The 22,268-nt window shown below is 46.6% G+C and overlaps 1 protein-coding gene across 1 annotated transcript; it reads right to left on the bottom strand.

Moving 5' to 3' along the window:
* Positions 1–8,741: 8,741 nt before the first annotated feature.
* On the bottom strand, positions 8,742–21,928 carry PCDH8 (protocadherin 8). The gene is made up of 4 exons (XM_032226270.1): positions 19,517–21,928; positions 15,761–15,813; positions 12,755–12,879; positions 8,742–8,941 (listed from the first exon to the last, which is right to left on the bottom strand). Exons 1-4 carry the CDS (start codon positions 21,926–21,928, stop codon positions 8,742–8,744), a joined length of 2,790 nt encoding a protein of 929 aa, XP_032082161.1.
* Between the last annotated feature and the right edge of the window lie 340 nt (positions 21,929–22,268).

Here is a 22,268-nt window from a genome sequence, read left to right on the forward strand (position 1 = left end):
CAACCTATTTTCCAAAGCACCAGAGGGCAAGACAAGAAGCAATGGATGGAAACTAATCAAGGAGAGAAGCAAGCTGGAATTAAAAAGAAATTTCCTAGTGCAAACAATTGATTAGTGGGATTACTTCCCTTCAAAAGTTATCACTGGACATTTTTAAGAAAAAGTCATCTGTCTGAAATGGTCTGGGGTCTCCTGTTTGAGCAGGGGGTGGGCTAGAAGACCTCCGAGTTCCCTTCCAGCACTATTCTATTGACTGAACTATTCAAGGAGAGAAGCAACTGGAATTAAGGAGAAATTTCCTAAGAGTGAGGACAATCAATCAGTGGAACATGTTGACTCGAGAAGTTGTGGGTACTCCCAAGTTTTTAAGAAGAGACTGGACAGTCAATTGTCTGAAATAGAATAGAATAGTATAACAGAGTTGGAAGGGACCTTGGAGGTCTTCTAGTCCAACCCCCTGCTTAGGCAGGAAACCCTACACCACTTCAGACAATTGGTTCTCCAACAACTTCTTAAAAACGTCCGGTGTTGGAACATTCACAACTTCTGGAGGCAACTTGTTCCACTTTACGTGTTTACGGTTGCCGACTCCTGTTGTAAACTAAGGGGGGGGTAGCTTATTTGGCCCTCCCAATAACTAGTCAAAGGAAAAAATAAATTGACCAAGCTCACAATGTTGTGTGAATGTGATCACTAGCTCAGTAACAGTTCTAGTTGCGGCTTTTCAACCATTAAGTTTGCTGTGATAACGCATGTACAAAAGGTTCTCTAATGTAAGCAATTGGAAGTGATTTCCGTTCCGGTGTTTTCAGATAGCAAAGCGATATTGTATTCAATTTTGCAAAATGTTAGCCCCACGGAAGCTGAACCCTGCCATCTGATCTCTGCCCAAATCACTGTTCCAACGATGTCTTTAATGAGGAAGGGGGAGAACTACACACAATAGTTCGGAATTTCCTTTTTAAATCCATGCTAATGCTTCCAATTATGCGAATAGCGTAGCCACTGTGTATAAGCCATGGTATGGCCTGGAATTGCTCATATGAGGTGCCCAAGGCTGCCTTCCAAAGAAATACCAATATCAATACTGTAATTAATTCTGGTTGAAAAGGGAAATTACTGAATGAATTATGAAAGAGAGGTGAAAAGGTGATGTCATATCATGATGGAAATCGAAAGCAACAATTCCGTGGTGTAATTCAAATCTAATTCCAGGTCAGTGGCTTATTATTTTTTTTAAAAAAGCACATTTTAAGTCTTTTGTTCGGGAAAGACAGGGAGAATTCAAACAGCTCAAAGGTATTTTACATACAATGTCATAAGTGGCCCTTGATTACTTATTAGCATTTGAACTCCGCAAGGAGAGCAAGCCAAGGGGTGTTTCAACCTTCAATTGAAGCCAATTGTGGATGTTAATTGGTGATGTTTCTTTTCCAACCAACTATGAAGGGGGCGAATGGGTGGCTCAGCAGAGCAGCTCAATTTCCCTTTGATTTCTCTGCATTGGAATTCAAGACCTTCTCATTTGCATAAACAGAGGGATAGAATCAAGATCACGTGAAGTGTAAATATCACTTTGTAATGCCTTGGTAAGGCCACACTTGGAATATCTGTATCCAGTTTTGTTCATCACGATGTAAAAAAGATGTTGAGACTTTGGAAACAGTGCAGAGAAGAGCAACAAAGATAATTAGGGGACTGGGGGATAAAACATTTGAAGAACAATTGGAGGAACTGGGTATGTCTAGTTTGATGAAAAGAAGGACCAGGGGGAGACATGATAGCAGTCTTCCAATATCTCAGGGGCTTCCACAAAGAAGGAGGAATCAAGCTATTCTCCAAAGCATCTGAGGGCAGGACAAGAAGCAATGGGTGGAAACTCATCAAGGGGAGAAGCAACAAAGAACAAAGGAGAAATTTCCTTACATAATAATTAACCGGTGGAATACCTGGTAGACAGAATATTTTCCCCCTACTAACCTTCCCAAAAACTAAGGTGAGTCTTATACTCCGGTGAATCTTATACAGTAAGTTCAAACGTCCTGGTTGAGACCATTCAAGGTGGCCGTGTGTTCAACCCTGTAGAGCATGCTAACTTTGAGATCTCAGTGGACAAAGCAGAAGTAGAAAGGATAAAATTTTACACTGTGCTCACCTGCTCAAAAGTTACACAGAGTTAGATGGATGAGAGTCAACCGCTTGCTTTTCAGGCAGAAAAAAGCAAAGTTGAAATGCCAGAAGAGATCTACAGGTAGACCTCGACGTATTGGAGTAGGCATCCAATTTTGCTCGCCACAATGTAGAAAAGATGTGGAGACTCTAGAAAGAGTGCAGAGAAGAGCAAGAAAGAAGATTAGGGGCTGGAGACTAAAACATGAAGAACGGTTGCAGGAACTGGGAATGTCTGGTTTAATGAAAAGAAGGACCAGGGGAGACATGATAGCAGTGTTCCAATATCTCAGGGGTTGCCACAAAGAAGAGAGAGTTAAACTATTCTCCAAAGCATCTGAGAACAGAACAAGAAGCAATGGAAATTAATCAAGGAGAGAAGCAATTTAGAACTAAGGACAAATTTCCTGAGTGTTAGAACAATGAATCAGTGGAACAGAAGTTGCCTCCAGAAGCTGTGAATGCCCCAACACTGGAAGTCTTTAAGAAGATGTTGGATGGCCATTTGTCTGAAATGGTATAGGGTTTCCTGCCTAGGCAGGGGGTTGGACTAGAAGACCTCCAAGGTCCCTTCCAGCTCTGCTATTGTATTGTATAAATCACGCAACCCTGGGAAGGCTGCAATGCTCGTGTGAAAATTGGTCATAAACCAGTTTTTCCAGGGTCATCGTAACTTTGAAGGGCCACTAAATGAATTGTTGTATGTCGAGGACGACTCCTATGTGCAAAGAATGAATTTCTGGAAGAATGCTTGCATTAAGAGTCCTTTGGGTCTGCAAGCAGAGAGTTGCTCTGGAATACGCAATCTGCAACTCCTAGCTTTTTATCAGTGATCTGAATGACATTTTATCTTAAAATTAAAATCACCAAAGCTTTCCTGTTGCAGCAACATCTTGACTTAAAAACCTGAATTGTTCTTGTTGGATATCTTACCAGGGAAATATAGTAGAGAAAATGTATATTTGGTTATTCATGTAATAACCGCGGCTAGAGTTCTATTTGCACAAAATTGGAAAGCTGAAGAAATCCCTAAAGATGAAGATGTGATTAAGAAAATATTAGATCGTGCAGAAATTAAGTCGATTAACGCTAGCAATTAAAAGAAAGGAAGAATCTGATTATTATAATGTATGGGGATTATTTTATCATTGGTTAGAAAATGGATATGGATAAAATGTATGCAATTAAATCATTTAGGAAATGTTATAAGAGGAGATAAGTTAACGTTGTCATGTTAAAATAAGGACAGTTGTATATAAAGAATTTGGTGGCAAGCTATAACTATTATGACACATACAAAAATTGTACTCAGAGGACACCCTGATTGATGAATGATGAAGTGTTCGTTTTAAAAGGAAAAAAGTAAAAAACTTTTACAAAAAAGAAAAGCTGTCCTGTTTTGGGCTTCCATCCTACTCTGGACCACTAGATGGCAGTAGAGGCATATAGGTTTGGTATCACCTAGTGACTGTCTAGGATTTTCCATTCTGAGTTTTGTAGCGTCAGTGAGAGGGGAGCAGGTGTGATGCTGCTAAAATATTAATTGTTGAAATTGCATTTCCAAGCCAAAAGTTCCTCCTCACAAAATCCCTATTCTATGGAATAATCGTCCCAAAGGTCTTTTTCAAGAGTGTTGGAAGAAAAATCAAGTTCAGTTCCAAGCGGGGAGAAAGGCGCTGGAAATAAAATGGAGGCTGATTGGAAAGAAGGATCCTATTTATTGATGATGTCATGTCCCGGCATATAAATTTTATATATTGTTGTTGCTCTCTAGCCCCATCTAGTGGCCGGAGGGACAAATATGTCCCAACATATGATCTTTATATACTATTGTTGCACTTTAGTTCCATCTAGTGGTCGGAGGGACAAATATGCCCCAACATAGAATCTTTATATACTATTGTTTCTCTCTAGTTCCATCTAGTGGTCGGAGGGACAAATATGTCCCAACATATGATCTTTATATACTGTTGTTGCACTTTAGTTCCATCTAGTGGTCGGAGGGACAAATATGCCCCAACATAGAATCTTTATATACTATTGTTTCTCTCTAGTTCCATCTAGTGGTCGGAGGGACAAATATGTCCCAACATATGATCTTTATATACTGTTGTTGCACTTTAGTTCCATCTAGTGGTCGGAGGGACAAATATGCCCCAACATATGATCTTTATATACTGTTGTTGCACTTTAGTTCCATCTAGTGGTCGGAGGGACAAATATGCCCCAACATAGAATCTTTATATACTATTGTTTCTCTCTAGTTCCATCTAGTGGTCGGAGGGACAAATATGTCCCAACATATGATCTTTATATACTATTGTTGCACTTTAGTTCCATCTAGTGGTCGGAGGGACAAATATGTCCCAACATATGATCTTTATATACTGTTGTTGCACTTTAGTTCCATCTAGTGGTCGGAGGGACAAATATGTCCCAACATATGATCTTTATATACTGTTGTTGCACTTTAGTTCCATCTAGTGGTCGGAGGGACAAATATGCCCCAACATAGAATCTTTATATACTATTGTTTTTCTCTAGTTCCATCTAGTGGTCGGAGGGACAAATATGTCCCAACATATGATCTTTATATACTGTTGTTGCACTTTAGTTCCATCTAGTGGTCGGAGGGACAAATATGCCCCAACATAGAATCTTTATATACTATTGTTTCTCTCTAGTTCCATCTAGTGGTCGGAGGGACAAATATGTCCCAACATATGATCTTTATATACTGTTGTTGCACTTTAGTTCCATCTAGTGGTCGGAGGGACAAATATGTCCCAACATATGATCTTTATATACTGTTGTTGCACTTTAGTTCCATCTAGTGGTCGGAGGGACAAATATGCCCCAACATAGAATCTTTATATACTATTGTTTTTCTCTAGTTCCATCTAGTGGTCGGAGGGACAAATATGTCCCAACATATGATCTTTATATACTGTTGTTGCACTTTAGTTCCATCTAGTGGTCGGAGGGACAAATATGCCCCAACATAGAATCTTTATATACTATTGTTTCTCTCTAGTTCCATCTAGTGGTCGGAGGGACAAATATGCCCCAACATAGAATCTTTATATACTATTGTTTCTCTCTAGTTCCATCTAGTGGTCGGAGGGACAAATATGTCCCAACATATGATCTTTATATACTGTTGTTGCACTTTAGTTCCATCTAGTGGTCGGAGGGACAAATATGCCCCAACATAGAATCTTTATATACTATTGTTTCTCTCTAGTTCCATCTAGTGGTCGGAGGGACAAATATGTCCCAACATATGATCTTTATATACTGTTGTTGCACTTTAGTTCCATCTAGTGGTCGGAGGGACAAATATGCCCCAACATAGGATCTTTATATACTGTTGTTGCACTTTAGTTCCATCTAGTGGTCGGAGGGACAAATATGCCCCAACATAGAATCTTTATATACTATTGTTTCTCTCTAGTTCCATCTAGTGGTCGGAGGGACAAATATGTCCCAACATATGATCTTTATATACTGTTGTTGCACTTTAGTTCCATCTAGTGGTCGGAGGGACAAATATGCCCCAACATAGGATCTTTATATACTATTGTTTCTCTCTAGTTCCATCTAGTGGCCAGAGAAACAAATGCCAGGTATATGGTTTCAAGCTGACCCCATCCCATTTTACCCATCAGCCCGCACTCGCAAACCAAGTGCACGCTAGGAAGCCAGACCTCCATTTTCCTTTGGGGAAATATAATATTCTTCCTCTTAATATTCCCCAAAATGTTTCACAAGAGGCAACTGTATTTCTTGTAAGTAAGTAGGTAGGTAGGTAGGTAGGTAGGTAGGTAGGTAGGTAGGTAGGTAGGAAGGAAGGAAGGAAGGAAGGAAGGAAGGAAGGAAGGAAGGAAGGAAGGAAGGAAGAAAGAAAATTTGAAGACGTTTTGCTTCTCATCCAAGAAGCTTGCTTCTTCAGCTCTGACTGGAGGTTTCCTCAGAATGGACTGGATTCTTCTAGATGGTTCTAGAATGTCAGAATATGGAGTCTTGATTCCCAAGAGGCTCCTTTTTTTTCAGAAGGAGGGAAAATGGGATGATGGGTTGCTCTGTAGGGTCAAAATACCATCAAAACCAACTCCCAAACAATGAAAGGTTTGTCCCCAACCACCGAGAACAGCTCAACACATGCCCCACAAAAACACCAACACACAAATACACAAACTGTGTGCTGAAGGCCTGTCTGAAGTGGAATAATTTAAGACTTCTTATTTATGGCTTAAGTGAGAACTGACTTCCCTCGTTTAATGCTCCATTTTCTTAACTTCTTGGCTGTCCTTGGTATTCTTTAGAGTTTTCGCCAATACTTCATTTCTAAACCATCCTGATTCTTCAAACACACACACACACACACACACACACAGACTCACACAGAGAGAGAAAGAGAAAGAGAAAGGAAGGAAGGAAGGAAGGAAGGAAGGAAGAAAGAAAGAAAGAAAGAAAGAAAGAAAGAAAGAAAGAAAAAGTGAGAGAGAAGAAAAAAAGAAAAAAAGAAAAAAGGGACAGAGAGACAAAAGGAAGGAAGGAAAGAGAGCGAGAGCGCGAGAGAGAACACATGGCCGGCAAGCCACTCCCACCAGGTCACATGGCCGGCAAGCCACTCCCACAAAGGAGGCCACACCCACAGAGTAGGTTCGAATTTTTTTTGAAACCCACTACTGTTCAAACTCCACTTTTTGCTTCCATAAAATGTCACACAGAAGACCACAACTTGCCCTACTGTGATTTTTTTAGATAAAAACACCACACCCGAGTATCTTTTCTTACATGCACGCATGTGTTTATACATACACGTATGGTACAATACACATAATCTATGAAAAAGCAACAAAACATTAATATTTGCGCAGATTTTCATAGTTTAGCAGCATACTGGTAGCCCTCGATTAGCAGTTCATTTAGCGACTGTTTGAAATTACAACGGCACTGGGGCAAAAATGACTGTTTTTCAAACGTACGACCATCCCCATGGTCAGGTGATCAAAATTCAGATGTTTGGCTCACATTTATGACGGTTGGAGTGTCCCGGGGTCCCGTGATCCCATTTTGCAATCTTCGGATGAGCAAAGTCAACGCGGAAGCCTGATTTTCTTAACCACTGTGTTGTCAACTCAACAACAGCCGTGATTCACTTAACGACCGTGGCAAGAAAGGTTGCAAAATGGGACAAGTTTCACTTATCAACTCTCTCATTTAGCAACAGAAATATTGGGCACCATTAGGGGGTCGTAAGTTGAGGGCTACGTGTAATTTACATCTTCTGCATAAGGCACAATCCATTCGAAAAGGATGTATTATTTTAGCCGAGGTGGCGCAGTGGTTAAATGCAGCACTGCAGGCTACTTCAGCTGACTGCAGTTCTGCAGTTCTGCAGTTCGGCTGCTCAAATCTCACCGGCTCAGGGCTGATTCAGCCTTCCATCCTTCCGAGGTGGGTGAAATGAGAACCCAGACTGTGGGGGCGATATGCTGACTCTGTAAACCGCTTAGAGAGGGCTGAAAGCCCTATGAAGCGGTATATAAGTCTAACTGCTATTGCTATATTGCTATTGCTATTGTTATTGCTATTGCTAGCTGTTACACAATTCTACCTCTGGATCAATGTGCCTTAAGCATCGTCTTTAGCATGAACTAAATTGTCTTTCTTTGAAGGGGACGCAGTGGCTCCATGGCTAAGATGCTGAGCTGGTCGATCAGAAAAATTGGCGGTTCAGCGGTTCGAATCCCTAGCGTCGTGTAACAGAGTGAGCTCTCATTCCTTGTCCCAGCTTCTGCCAACCTAGCAGTTCGAAAGCATGTAAAAATGCAAGTAGAAAAACAGGAACCACTTTTGGTGAGAAGGTAACAGTGTTCCATGCGCCTTCAGCGTTGAGTCATGCCAGCCACATGACCACGGAGACGTCTTCGGACAGCGCTGGCCCTTTGACTTTGAAACGGAGATGAGCACCGCCCCCTAGAGTCGGGAACGACTAGCACATATGTTTGTGGGGAACCTTTATCTTTACCTAGATTGTCCTTGACGACCCTTGGGTTACAGAAAGGAAGTTTCGTCAAAAACTGCACAGAATGGCTGTAAACAGATCTTAACAGATTAACCAAGTTGGAAGGGGCCTTGCAGGTCATCTAGTCCAACCCCGTGCCCAACCCTACACCGTTTCTGACAAATGGCAGTCCAGTCACTTCTTGAAAGCTTCCAGTGATGAAGCTCCCACTACTTCTGAAGGCCCATCGATTGCTCTCACTGTCAGAAAATGCCTCCTTCTTTCCAGGTTGAATCTCTCCTTGTTCAGTTTCCATCCATTATTCCTTCCCTGGCCTTCAGGGGCTTTGCAAAATAGCTTGACACCCACCCACCCCTCTCTGTGGCACCCCCTAAAACACTTGAACACTGTTAATCACTGCTCCCCTGGTCCTTCTCTTTACTAGACTAGAATAAACATCTTGAAAGCCTCTAGTGATGAAGCTCCCACAACTTCTGAAGGCAACTTCGGTTCCATGGCTTGATTGCTCCCGCAGGTTGGAAAATGTCTCCTTCCCTTGTCAAAATGTCGTGATTTTGGAGGCGTTTCGAGGGAAACTGCTTAATTCTCGGCGTTCCTGGGACGCAACCATCGTGATTGTCCTGCTGGGATGTTCTTGTTCACAGACCTTGGATAGTCTTCCGTCCTGAACTGGAAGACACTCTTGGTTTTGGGGGAGAAACTCGGGGCGACAATGAGTATTTCTCAGCTGGATAATAGCTGCGGAATAGGAGAGAAGATCTGAAGGTTCATGGTAAAAGGGTAGATGTTTCCTCCCCAAAGACAGGTGGGTCTGTGGACCATTGTAGATGCTTGATTCTTTGCAAGTTGTTCTCTCAGCCGAAGTGGTGGCCCCTGATGAAAAAGTAACGTGCTAATATTAGCTAGTTAACCAGTTAGGACAGTGTTTCTCCACCTTGACAACTTGAAGATGTCCGGACTTCAACTCACAGAATTCCCCAGCCAGCGAATGCTGGCTGGGGAATTCTGGGAGTTGAAGTCCGGACATCTTCAAGTTGCCAAGGTTGAGAAACATTGAGTTAGCGTAATACTGCGTTTCGGTATGAATTCTACAGCGAAGGATCAAACATTGCATTTGTGTAACCCACCCAAGTTCACCTGAGCTGCTGTTCTAATGTGGTTATATTTCACATGCCCAATTCTTTTTCCTTTTAAATTGATTTTCTATTGGATACATTTCTTAGTGCTTAATAAATATTGTGTTGTCTGGGTTATTTAGTTTGCTTAACACTACAAATTTACATTTTTAATCCTCCACCCATGTTTGATAATATTCTACATCCTCTTTCTGTTTAATTTTCTTTCTTTTTTTTAATTTTTAAAAAAGATTTTATTGGTAAAAAGAAAATACAACATCCATAACTTGTAAAAAACAATACAACTACATTTCGAGATATTCCCATACTATCAAATCATTATAAACATCAAAGGTTAGGTATCTTATTCCTTCCCTCCCTCTTCTCTTCCCTCGTTTCTTCTTTTCCATACCCTTTTCTTCCCTCCCCCCCTTACTTCCTTCTCCCCTGCCTTCCCTTCTTTCTTTTCTCCTTTCCTCCTTTCCTTCCCCCTCCTTTCCCTCCCTCGGTCCCCCCCTCCTTCTCACATACCTTTCCTCCTTCCCTTCCTCTTTCCCTCCTCCTTCCTTTTCTCTTAATCTCCCTCCTTTCCTCCCTCCTTCCTTCCTTCCTTTCAACTCTCCTTCTCTCTTTCTTTCCCTCCCTCTTTCCCTCTTTACTACCCTCTCCTCTTCCCTCCCTCCTTCCTCCCCCGGTTTCTTCTCTTTCTTCTCTCCTTCTTTCTTCCCACCTTCTTTCCCTTCTCTTCTTTCTCTTCCTCCTCCTTGTCCTTCCCCCCTTCTTCTGTCTTTCCTGTTCCTCTCCTTTCTCCTCTCCATCCTGACTTCCCTATTATCCTCCTTCCCTCCCCTCTAACCTTTGTTACATTAACATATTTTCCTCTGCTGAGGACAACCTGGTTCTCTTTTCCTTTCTTTGCTTAAGGAGGCAAGGATTATAAATCCTCTCGCCTCATCTAAAATGAAGTTTAATTGCTAATTCCAAGCAGGTAGTTATAGCGGGTTTCCTATCAGCTTTTTTAAGTTTTCCCAACATTGTGGTCTAACCAAATTGCTCGACGGTGGGTTCTCACCCCTAATACATTTCTCCTTTCGCTTATCTCTCAGTTGTTGTATATTGTTCATTTGAGTTATTGGTTTAATCGTATTAGGTTAGTCAGCTATCTCTTTTTGTGTCTAAGTCTTCACTGACTCATAATTTTCAAAGTCAACCCATCAATTTCTGCACAATCTAATATCTTCCTTTATCTCGCGCTAAATCTTCATATTTTTTTCCCAATATTGTGCGAAGATAATCCCCACTGCCGTTGAGACGTGTAATATTAAGTATATACTTTTCTTACCAGGTTTTTCTGATATTATGCCGAATAAAAACAAGTCGGGTTTAAAATCTACATGTTTCCCTGACATCTTTTCTAGCCACTTGTGTTATCTTTGCCCAAATTATTTTTTTGCTATGCCTAATTCTTTTGAAAATCGACCCCAAGAATTGTTTGAATATATAGAGCCGAGGTGGCGCAGTGGTTAAATGCAGCACTGCAGGCTACTTCAGCTGACTGCAGTTCGGCTGTTCAAATCTCACCGGCTCAGGGTTGACTCAGCCTTCCATCCTTCCGAGGTGGGTAAAATGAGGACCCGGATTGTTGTTGGGGGCAATATGCTGACTCTGTAAACCGCTTAGAGAGGTTGAAACCGCTGAAAGCCCTATGAAGCGGTATATAAGTCTAATTGCTATTGCTATTTCTCTCTTACGCAAAACCATTGTAACCCAAGGACAGATATTTCAATTGCGGGACCCAGGATCAGTAACAGAGCTGGAAGGGACCTTGGAGGTCTTCTAGTCCAACTCCCTGCTCAAGCAGGAGACCTATACTATTTCTGTCCAAGTCCTTGTTAGAAGCCTCCAGCGTTGGGGCACTCACAATCTCTGAAGGCAAGTTGTTCCATTGGTTAATTGTTCTCACTGTTAGGAAATTTCTCCTTAGTTCTAGGTTGCTGCTCTCCGTGATTAGTTTCCATCCATTATTTCTTGTCCTGCCTTCGACTGCTTTGGTAAATAAATTGGCCCCCTCTTCCTTGTAACAGCCCTTCAAGCATTGGAAGACTGCTATCCTGTCTCCCCTGGTCCTACTTCTAAGAGCCGAGGTGGCGCAGTGGGTAGAGTGCAGTACTGCAGGCCACTTCAGCTGACTGTTATCTGCAGTTTGGCGGTTCTAATCTCACCTGCTCAAGGTTGACTCAGCCTTCCATCCTTCCGAGGTGGGTGAAATGAGGACCCAGACTGTGGGGGCGATATGCTGACTCTGTAAACTGCTTAGAGAGGGCCGAAAGCCCTATGAAGCAGTATATAAGTCGAACTGCTATTGCTATTGCTATTCTTTTCATTAAACTAGACAGACCCAGTTCCTGCAACCGTTCTTCATATGTTTTAGTCTCCAGTTCCCTAATCATCTTTGTTGCTCTTCTCTGTACTTTTTCTAGAGTCTCAACATCCTTTTTGTATCGTGGTGACCAAAACTGGATGCAATATTCCAAGTGTAGTCTCACCAAGGCTTTGTAGAGAGGTACTCGTACTTCACATGATCTTGAGTCTATTCCTCTATTAATGCAACCTAGGATTGTATTGGTTTTATTAGATGGCGCCGCACACTGTTGGCTCATATTTAAATTCATCACGAACAATGTTCGTGCTCAACTAAAGCCGAGCCGAGGTGGGGCAGTGGTTAAATGCAGCACTGCAGGCTACTTCAGCTGACTGCACTTCTGCAGTTTGGCGGTTCAAATCTCACCGGCTCAGGGTTGACTCAGCCTTCCATCCTTCCGAGGTGGGTAAAATGAGGACCCGGATTGTTGTTGGGGGCAATATGCTGACTCTGTAAACCACTTAGAGAAGGCTATAAAAACACTATGGAGTGGTATATAAATCTAAGTGCTATTGCTCTTCCTTCCTTCCTTCCTTCCTTCCCTCCTCCCTCCCTTCTTTCCTCCTTCCCTCAGCCTTCCATCCTTCCGAGGGGGGTAAAATGAGGACCCGGATTGTTGTTGGGGGCAATATGCTGACTCTGTAAACCACTTAGAGAGGGCTGTAAAGTGCTAAGTGGGAAGGAAGGGAGGGAGGGAGGGAGGGAGGGAGGGAGGGAGGGAGGAAGGAAGGAAGGAAGGAAGGAAGGAAGGAAGGAAAGAAGGGCCATGAGGACACACTGGTTAGAACATAGTACTTCAGGCTGCTTCTGCTGACTGCCAGCTGACTCAAATTTGGCAGTTCAAATCTCACCAGGCTCCAGGTTGACTCAGCCTTCCATCCTTCCGAGGTGGGTAAAATGAGGACCCAGATTGTTGGGGGCCATATGCTGACTCTGTAAACCGCTTAGAGAGGGCCGAAAGCCCCATGAAGCGGTATATAAGTCTAACTGTTATTGCTATTGCTACCAACTTACCAATCTGTTTCCCAACTTCTTCTACGGAGGTTTGTTCCCTTCCGTCCCTGCTAGTATTGAAGCCGCTGCCTTCACTGCCTCCTTTTCCACTATCCTGGGCGCTCACTCGATCCATACCCAAATGGCTGCAGTGCAGGGGACACAGATGAAAACTCAGCATCTTTTCTAGCCAACGTATCACGGTTAGATTTTTCAGGGATCAAAATTTCCAAAGCGGAAGGAAGCATCGTGGGAGCCTTCCAGATGGTTTATAGATCAGGGGTGTCAAACTCGATTTCAGGGAGGGCTGCATCAGGGCTGTGTTTGACCTCTGGGGGACGGGGCGGGGGGCGGGGCCAGGGTGGGCATGGCCAGCTCGACATCACTCATGTTGGGGGCACCTGTGGTGGACCGGAAGAGGCTAGGGCTGTGATGGTGAACCTATGGTACACTGCCACAGCTGCCACATGGAGCCATGCATGCTGGCATGTGAGCTGTCTGCTCCAGTGCGCATGTGTGTGCCGGTCAGCTGATTTTTGGACTTCTGGAGGGCCGGGGGAGGCCATTTTTTCCCACCCCAGGCTTCAGGAAAACTTCCAGAGATGGGGAAGGATGAAAAACAGGCCCAAGTTCATTTTCGAACTGGGGAGGTCCCACTGTGGGAAGTTACCATCCTCTCCCAGAAAAATGAAATATCCTAGGAAATATTGAAAAGGCAGAATATTTCAAGGTGGCGCAGTGGTTAAATGCAGCACTGCAGGCTACTGCTAGATCAGCAGGTCAGCGGTTCAAATCTCACCGGCTCAGGGTTGACTCAGCCTTCCATCCTTCCGAGGTGGGTAAAATGAGGACCCAGATTGTTGGGGGCAATATGCTGACTCTCTGTAAACCGCTTAGAGAGGCCTGAAAGGCCTATGAAGCGGTATATAAGTCTACTGCTATTGCTATTGCTATTGCTATTTCTCTGGATGTGGAAAGAAACATGTTTTAAAAGACAGAATAGTTGCCTGTAGCTTCCTGCCCATCCCCACTGTTAATGGGCCATTAAGAAGGCCAAGCAAGTCCCTTTTACATAATAAAGACTTCTCCACTGCAGCCCCAGAGGGGATGGGAGTAAAGGCATGATAATATTGGCTCTTTACTCAACTGACCACATGGCATCTGAGAGCTCAGCCACACTTGGATTCAAAAACACAGCCTAGAGAGTTGCCCCCTGCATGCCCCCATGGGAGTCTGACAACCAATCAGAATACATTTCTTACACAGGGACAGGAAACAGAGAGGTGGGACTAAACAGGGTATAAAAAGCCTAGCAAGCCCCTCCCTCAGCCCTTCTCTTCTTCTCCACCAACATTGAAGCATGTGATCCACCTTTTCTGTTCAGGGCTCAAGCCACGTGGCCCTGTCCAACAATAAACCACCTTTCCAAGCAGCCTCCATGTCTCCAGTGTCTTTTCCCCCTACTTGGAGCCGAACCCAGAAGGACATTTCTTTCACCACCACAGAAGCTGGAAGTTTCTGTACTTCCGGTAGGCGTGTTGGGCCCAGTTTTTGCCCTCCCCAGGCTCAACGGAGCTACTGAATGTTCAGAAATGATCCATTTCCAGCTTCCAGAGGGCCTCCGTGGGAACCGTGGGAGCCCATTTTCACCCTCCCCAGACTTCAGGTAACCCTCAGGAGCCTGGGGAAGGAAAAAAACAGGCCCAACGGCCTACCGGAAGTTCATTTTCAAACTGGGGAGGTCCCACGGAAGCCGGAAACAGCGTGACCCGACAAAAGCGCGAACGTCATAAGCGCGCCGACAAAACCGCGGCGCTAAAACCGCAATGTCAAAAGCGGGCCGACAACAGCACGCCGACAGAAGCGCGATTTAAGTTAAGGTAAGGTTTAGGGTTAGGTTTAGGGTTAGGTTTAGGGTTAGGGTTAGGGTTAGGTTTAGGGTTAGCTTTAGGGTTAGGTTTAGGGTTAGGGTTAGGGTTAGGGTTAGGGTTAGGGTTAGGGTTAGCTTTAGGGTTAGGGTTAGGGTTAGGTTTAGGGTTAGGTTTAGGGTTAGGTTTAGGGTTAGGTTTAGGGTTAGGTTTAGGTTTAGGGTTAGGGTTAGGGTTAGGGTTAGGGTTAGGTTTAGGGTTAGGGTTAGGGTTAGGTTTGGGGTTAGGTTTGGGGTTAGGTTTAGGGTTAGGTTTAGGGTTAGGTTTAGGGTTAGGTTTAGGGTTAGGGTTAGGGTTAGGGTTAGGGTTAGGGTTAGGGTTAGGTTTAGGGTTAGGATTAGGGTTAGGGTTAGGGTTAGGTTTAGGGTTAGGTTTAGGGTTAGGTTTGGGGTTAGGTTTGGGGTTAGGTTTAGGGTTAGGTTTAGGGTTAGGTTTAGGGTTAGGGTTAGGGTTAGGGTTAGGGTTAGGTTTAGGGTTAGGGTTAGGGTTAGGGTTAGGTTTAGGGTTAGGGTTAGGGTTAGGTTTAAGGTTTAGGGTTAGGTTTAGGGTTAGGTTACGGCACGCTTCTGTCGGCGCGCTGTTGTCGGTGCGCTTCAGGGCTCATTCGTCGCTCCGTCGCATGGTTTTGTCGGCGCGGTTTTGTCACCGCGGTTTAGTGAAGCGCGCTTTTGTCGTTCGCGCATTTGTGGTGGAACCGGAAACAGATTGTTTCTGTACTTCCGATAGGTCTGTTGGGCACGGTTTCTGCCCTCCCCGGGCTCCAAAGACTTTCCTGGAACCTGGGGAGGATGAAAACAGAGTCCGTCCGTCCCCTCCCAGAGGAAATACCAAACTCAGCTTGGAGACGAGCAGTGCAGCACATTGGGGCTGGGGGGAGGCAGAGAAAACTCCACAATGGGCAGAGTTAGCCTGCAATACTGCATTCTAACCACTGCACCACTCTCCTTCACCCAAACTATCTCAGTTTGCAAGGAGCAAACGAAACTTGCAAACCCTTGGTATAAAATACGAATCTGACATTTTTACCCACACAGAAGAAGCAGTGCCAAGCCGAGAGAAGTCAAAAGAAACCAGACTGGCATCAAAATGTTGATCTTACCTAAAATTCTCCTCCCATTCAGACGCGGGCTCAACTGGAATGAGAATCCGAGCCTATTGCAGAGAAACAAACCATCATTTTTTTCAATACTAAAGAAAAGGACACGCAATATATATATGTTAGATATAAAGAGCAGCGTGGTAGGTTTGAAAATTTACTCTTTTTTCCCCTTCCATTCTCACCTTCTTCTGCCTTCTTTGGAAAAGGTCTCAGCTTGAGGCCTCTGCCAAATCTATATATTTTTTTAATTAAATAAGACTGCCTCCCACCAAGAAATTCCATAGCCGTGGGGATTGGTGCTTATTTTATAAAATAAGCGCATGTTAGAAATTCACTTTTCAGAGCGCCGGATAATGGACTAGAGCAGAGAGATTTGTTTCTTTTTTCTACTTCCTTCTAACAAAAAATGGATTACTTAATTGGCTTATACCGGTTTTTTTTTTCTCCTTCCTAGATTTGGGTGTTCTTATAAAAGAACGTGACTTTCAAGCAGGAGGGATTTCAAGCTGACTTAAAGATAAAGGTTCCCTTCACACATACAGTATGTGCTAGTCATTCCCGACTCTAGGGGGCGGTGCTCATCTCTGTTTCAAAGCCAAAGAGCCAGCGCTGTCCGAAGACGTCTCCATGGTCATGTGGATGGCATGACTCAACGCCGAAGGTGCAGGGAACGCTGTTCCCTTCCCACCAAAGGTGGTCCCTATTTTTCTACTTGCATTTTTGACGTGCTTTCGAACTGCTAGCTTGGCAGAAGCTGGGACAAGGAATGGGAGCTCACTTCGTTACTAGGGATTCGAACCGCCGAACTGCCAACCTTTCTGATCGGCAAGCTTAGCGACTTAGCCCCTGAGCCACCTCATAAAATGAGTTCATCCACAGCAAAAAATCCTTCTGTGCAGGGTTAATTTGTGGGGCTGATCACTCAGGGGCACATGTGTTTCAGTCATGTATAGAGAGAAGATTAGTCTCGACGCAACTAAAGTTGCCAAGGCAAGAGTATTAATTGCGCAGTTAAAATGGCTGAGGAATGGTTAAATCTTTGAAACGAACGAGTCCCAGTTTGTAAAACTTTTAAGATAATGTCCCAAAGGGGCTTTTTTTCAGGAGGCAAATGGACTTCCTTGTTTTGTTTTTCTTTTGAAGATGTTTCCCTTCTCATCCCAGAAGCTTCTTCAGCTCTGACAGGATGGTGGGAAATGGGAGGATTTATATTCCTTGCAGACAGCTGGACATTTGCATCCTTTTAGAGAGTCTTTGAGGCCACCTGGAGGTTTGCACCACTCAGGTGACCATGAGGACACCCATAAACCTACAGGTGCTTCAAGGACCCTTGAAAAGGAATGCAAACGACCAGCTGTCTGCAAGAAGTATCCATCCTTCCTTTCCCCATCATCCAGTCAGAACTGGAGAAGCTTCTTGGATGAGAAGTGAAACATCTTCAAAAAGGGGGGAAAAAAACAAGAAAGTCCAGTTGCCTCCGGAAAAAGCACCTTTGGGACAACCCGTGGCACGACAAAACCGCGCTCCACTAAAGCGCGCCCGATTAAACCGCGTCGCTGATGTCATCAACAGGGCGACAACAGCAAGCGCGGAGAAAAAAGGGCACTTTAAATAGCGCTTTGAAAGCAAGCCGATTCAAGTTAAGGTAAGGGTTAGGATTAGGATTAGGGTTAGGTTTAGGGTTAGGTTTAGGATTAGGTTAAGGGTTAGGGTTAGGGTTAGGTTTAGGGTTAGGTTAAGGGTTAGGGTTAGGTTTAGGGTTAGGTTTAGGGTTAGGTTAAGGGTTAGGTTTAAGGTTAGGGTTAGGTTTAGGATTAGGTTTAGGGGGGTTAGGTTTAGGTTTAGGGGTTAATTTTAGCTTTAGCGTTCACAGCGTGCTTTTTTCATCGCGCTGTGATGACGTCAGCTACACGGTTTCGTCAAGCGCGCTTTAGTCGAACGCAGTTTTGTGGTGGAACCGGGACAACCATGACCTGGATGACTGAGAATCTCAACAGACTTTTAAGATAACATACGATGGACGGTTGCAGGAACTGGGTATGTCTCAGTGGTGGGATTCAGCCGGTTCGCACCACTTCGGGAGAACCGGTTGTTAACTTTCCGAGCAGTTTGGTGAACTGGTTGTTGGATGAAATTATTAGGGCAGAGAATCGGTTGTTAAATTACTTGAATCCCACCACTGGTATGTCTAGTCTAGTGAAGAGAAGGACCAGGGGAGATTTTTGAGGGGCTTCCACAGAGAGGAGGGGGCCAAGCTATTTTCCAAAGCACCTGAAGGCCAGACAAGGAACAATGGATGGAAACTGAAGAAGGAGAGATTCAACCTGGAAATAAGGAGGAATTTCCTGACAGTGAGAACCATCAACCCATGGGACAGAAGTTGCCTTTGGAAGTTGTAGCTGCTCCAACGCTGGAAGCTTTCGAGAACAGATTAGACTGCCATTTGTTGGGGATAGGGTAGGGTCTCCTGCTTGGGTGTGGGGTTGGACTAGATGACCTACTAGGTCCCTTCCATCTCTGTTAATCTGTGAAGTTTTTTTGTCATTGCTGAGGGCTGTTTATTATAGATTTCACAGCTTCCCAACTACCAGTAAATAATTCAGGCTGCCAAAATTCTCAATTCTGAGTATCATGAATGGACCACAGACTTGATACTTGTATAGTCAGTCAGGTGGTCCTTGACTTATAACACATTTGTTTGTTTAGTGACCGTTAAGTTCCAACGGCACTGGGAAAAGTAACTTCTGACCCTTTTTCACACTTAATGACCGTTGCAGCATCCCCGTGGTTATGTGATCAAACTTCAGGGCCTTGGCAACTGACTCATACTTACGACAGTGGCAGTGTCCCCGGGGTCACGTGATCCCCTTTTGCGACCTACTGACAAGCAAGGTCAATGGGGGAGGTCAGATTCACTTAACAACCGTGCCACTAACTGAACAACTGCAGTGATTCACATAACAGCCATGGTGAGAAAGGTCGTAAAAGGGGGCAAAAGCTCACTTTAACTTGCTTAGCAACAGGAGTTTTGGGCTCAACTGCGGTCATAAATCGAGGATTACCTGGTTAGGACTGGAAATAAATACAGTCATGGGGGATTTGCTGAAAGAACTTGACCAAATCTAAATTTGGTATTTTATGGGCAATATCAGGCCAATAAAGAATTCTATTCTATTCCTATTCCTAATTCTATTTCCATTCCAATATTCTACTCTACTCTATTCCATTACATTACATTACATTCCAATATTCTATTCTATTCCTATTCCTATTCCTATTCCTAATTCTATTCTATTTCCATTCCATTTCAATATTCTATTCTTTTCCATTATATTACATTACATTCCAATATTCTATTCTATTCTATTCCTATTCTATTTCTAGTCCATCCCATTCCAATATTTTATTCTATTCTATTCCATTCTATTCTATTCCTATTCTATTTCTATTCCATCCCATTCCAATATTTTATTCTATTCTATTCCGTTCTATTCTATTCCATCCCATTCCAATATTTTATTCTATTCTATTCTATTCTATTCTATTCTATTCTATGTTATTCCTTTCCATTCCATTCCAATATTCTATTCTATTCCATTCCAATATTCTATTCTATTCTATTTCTATCCTTTTATTCCTATTCCTATTCCACCCCATCCCATCCCATACCCCTATCTCTATTGTATACTTGATAAAATAGGAGGTGAAACTCAGCAGTCAGACAAGATCAGGACTTAACCCTAGTTTGGAAGATACCTGGGAATCAGAGCTAGGCGTTTCGGTCTCGGTCACACCCAAGGAGTCACAGCTCCCTTCTTCAGCTCCCCTCCAAGCAGAATGTTTGATGGTCCCTTCCCCACATCGGGAGACAGGATGGCTTCCTCCTTCCCTGGATCCCACCGGCTTAATGGGCTTCCCAACGGGGAACTTCTTCCTGTCCACCCAAATAGAGGCTCCCACGAGGAGAATGGCCACCAGCAAAACCCCACAACCGCCGCCCAGCACCGCGATCCACAGCACCGACGCGTCCCACGGCTCTCCTCCGGCAACGCCAAGCTGCAGCGCCACCATCTGCACGCTAGAGGGCAGCGTCTCCGTGCAAATCAGCCGCAGCGTCGCTGTGCAGGTCAGAGGAGGCCTTCCGCCGTCCGCGACGGCAACGACCAAGCGGAAAGCGGAGCGGGGCGCCGCCTCGCGCGGAACCCGTTCCCGCAGAAAGAGCTCTCCGGTCCGCAGCTGCACCCCGAAGAGCCTGGACGCCCCCTCCAGGAGGGAGAAAGTCAGCTCGGAGTTACGACCATCGTCGGCGTCCCGGGCTGCCAGCCGAGCGATCAGGAAGCCGGGCGGGGCACCGAGAGGCAGCAGGAGATCCGCCGAGCCGTTCAACAAAGGCGGGGAGACGATTCGGGGCGGGTTGTCGTTCTGATCCTCCACCCGGACAGCGACCAGCGTGCGTCCGCAGAGCGACGGGCTGCCCCCGTCGCAAGCTTCCACCGCCGCTTCGTGCCACGGGGCCGCCTCCTCTTCTTCCTCGCGGTCCAGGGAGCGCTGCACTCGCACAACGCCCAGGCGGGGATCCACCGAGAACAGGCTCGACGGGGCGGACGTTCCCAGAATCCGATAGGTCACCTGGCCGTTGGGCCCCAGGTCGGGGTCGGAGGCGGCCACGGTGGTCAGGTAGGCCCCCGGGGGGTTGTTCTCCGGCAGGGCCACCTCGTAGCGCGCCTTGGCGAAGCGCGGGGCGTTGTCGTTCTCGTCGGCCACGCGGACGGTGAGCGAGCGGACGGTCTTGGCTGGGGGAGAGCCCAGGTCCTCGGCCACCAGCGTCAGGTTGTACTCGGCCACGCGCTCGCGGTCCAGGGGGCCGGTGGTCAGCAGCAGGTAGCTGGCGGCGTCGTAGGCGCGCTGCAGGGCGAAGGGCTGGTGGGGCGCCGGCAGGAGGGCGCAGCGCACCTGGCCGTTGGCGCCCGCGTCGCTGTCCGAGGTGCTGACCAGCGCCACCAGGCTCTGGGCCGGCGCCGCCTCGCTCACCGCCGCCCAGCCGGCCTCCTCCTCCTGCTGCTGCTGCGGGCCCCGCGCCGCGTCCGATCCTTCGGGGCCGCCCAGGGCGCTGATGCTCACGGTGGGCGCGTTGTCGTTGACGTCCAGCAGGCGCACCAGGACTTTGCAGGCGGCGGCCAGCGGGCTGGCGCCCCGGTCGCTGACCTGCACGTCCAGCTCGTAGGTGCGCTGGCGCTCGTAGTCCACGGGGGCGCGCAGGGCCAGGCGGCCCGAGAGCGGGTCGAGGCTGAAGAGGCGCCGGGCCTCGGGGGCCACCTGGCTGCCCCAGGCGTAGAGCAGCTGCCCGTTGGCGCCCTCGTCGGCGTCGGCCGCGTCCAGCTCCAGCAGCAGCGCGCCCGGCGGCGCGTCCTCGGGCAGCTCCAGGGTGAGGAGCGCGCCCCGGGGGAAGGCGGGCGCGTTGTCGTTGGCGTCCAGCACGCGCAGGCTGAGCGTGGCCGTGCCCGAGCGCGCTGGGTTCCCGCCGTCCGTGGCCACCAGCTCCAGCCGGTAGCCGGCCTGCGCCTCCCGGTCCAGCTCGCGCAGCAGCACCAGCTCGGCGCAGCGGAGCCCGTCGGCGCGGCGCTGCTCCTCCAAGCCGAAGGGGCTGCCCGGCGAGAGGGCGAAGCTCTGCAGCCCGTTGGAGCCGGCGTCCGGGTCGTGCGCCAAGGGCAGCGGCAGGCGGGTGCCGGGCGCCGCGCTCTCCGACACCTCCAGGGCCACGGCGGGCTGCGGGAAGCGCGGCGCGTGGTCGTTCAGGTCCCGCACCTCCAGCTCCACGTGCACCAGGCGGAAAGGCGAAGCGCCCGGGCTCATCAGCACGTCGAAGGCCAGCAGGCAGGGCGACTCCGAGGGGCCGCACAGCTGCTCCCGGTCCAGCCGCTCCGGGCCCAGACTCAGCTGCCCGTCCCGCTCCCGCACTCGCACCAGCGACCCGTTGCCCGGCGCCTTCACCAACTGGAAGCCGCGGGGCGCAGCGTCGAAGGGCCGTTGCAATGCTTCGGCTAAGATGCCCAGCACCGTGCCCGGTGGCGCCTCCTCCTCCACGCTGAACCGGACGCTTTGGCTCTGCGCCCCGCGGAGAAAAAAACCTTGGAGTAAGACCAGGAGTAGAACGAGGAGCTTGGCCATGAGTCTTTAGTTATCTGGGGCTTAATCTGCTCCTCCGTGTTTCCCCCCTCGATCCTTGGCCTCTGCTGCCGATTCTAGCGATCCAGTGAGCAGTTCCCCTCTCCCCTGGGATCATATGGTCCCCAGTATGCAAATGAGCCTCGTCGGTCCTCTATATGCAAATGAGACACACACCCCTCTCCTAAAAAACCTCTGATGATGTCTATGGAGATTCTCAGTCATCCAGGTCAGGGTTGTCCCAAGGATGTTTTATTTTTTTAAAGAGGCAACTGGACTTAACCAGAAAGTCTATTTGCCTCTTGAAAAAACACATTGGGACATCATCTTTTTTTTTTTAAAT

The sequence above is a fragment of the Thamnophis elegans genome, chromosome 11 (genome assembly GCF_009769535.1).
Source record: "Thamnophis elegans isolate rThaEle1 chromosome 11, rThaEle1.pri, whole genome shotgun sequence".
Taxonomy (NCBI): Eukaryota; Metazoa; Chordata; class Lepidosauria; order Squamata; family Colubridae; genus Thamnophis; species Thamnophis elegans.

Excerpts from the sequence above, each read along its gene's own strand:
- PCDH8 (XM_032226270.1), bottom strand. The coding sequence starts at position 21,928 with ATGGCCAAGCTCCTCGTTCTACTCCTGGTCTTACTCCAAGGTTTTTTT. Across the intron at positions 15,814-19,516 it reads CGCCTAGCTCTGATTCCCAG|GCTCGGATTCTCATTCCAGT; the intron begins GTATCTTCCAAA and ends TCTCTGCAATAG. Across the intron at positions 12,880-15,760 it reads GAATGGGAGGAGAATTTTAG|CCATTTGGGTATGGATCGAG; the intron begins GTAAGATCAACA and ends CCTGCACTGCAG.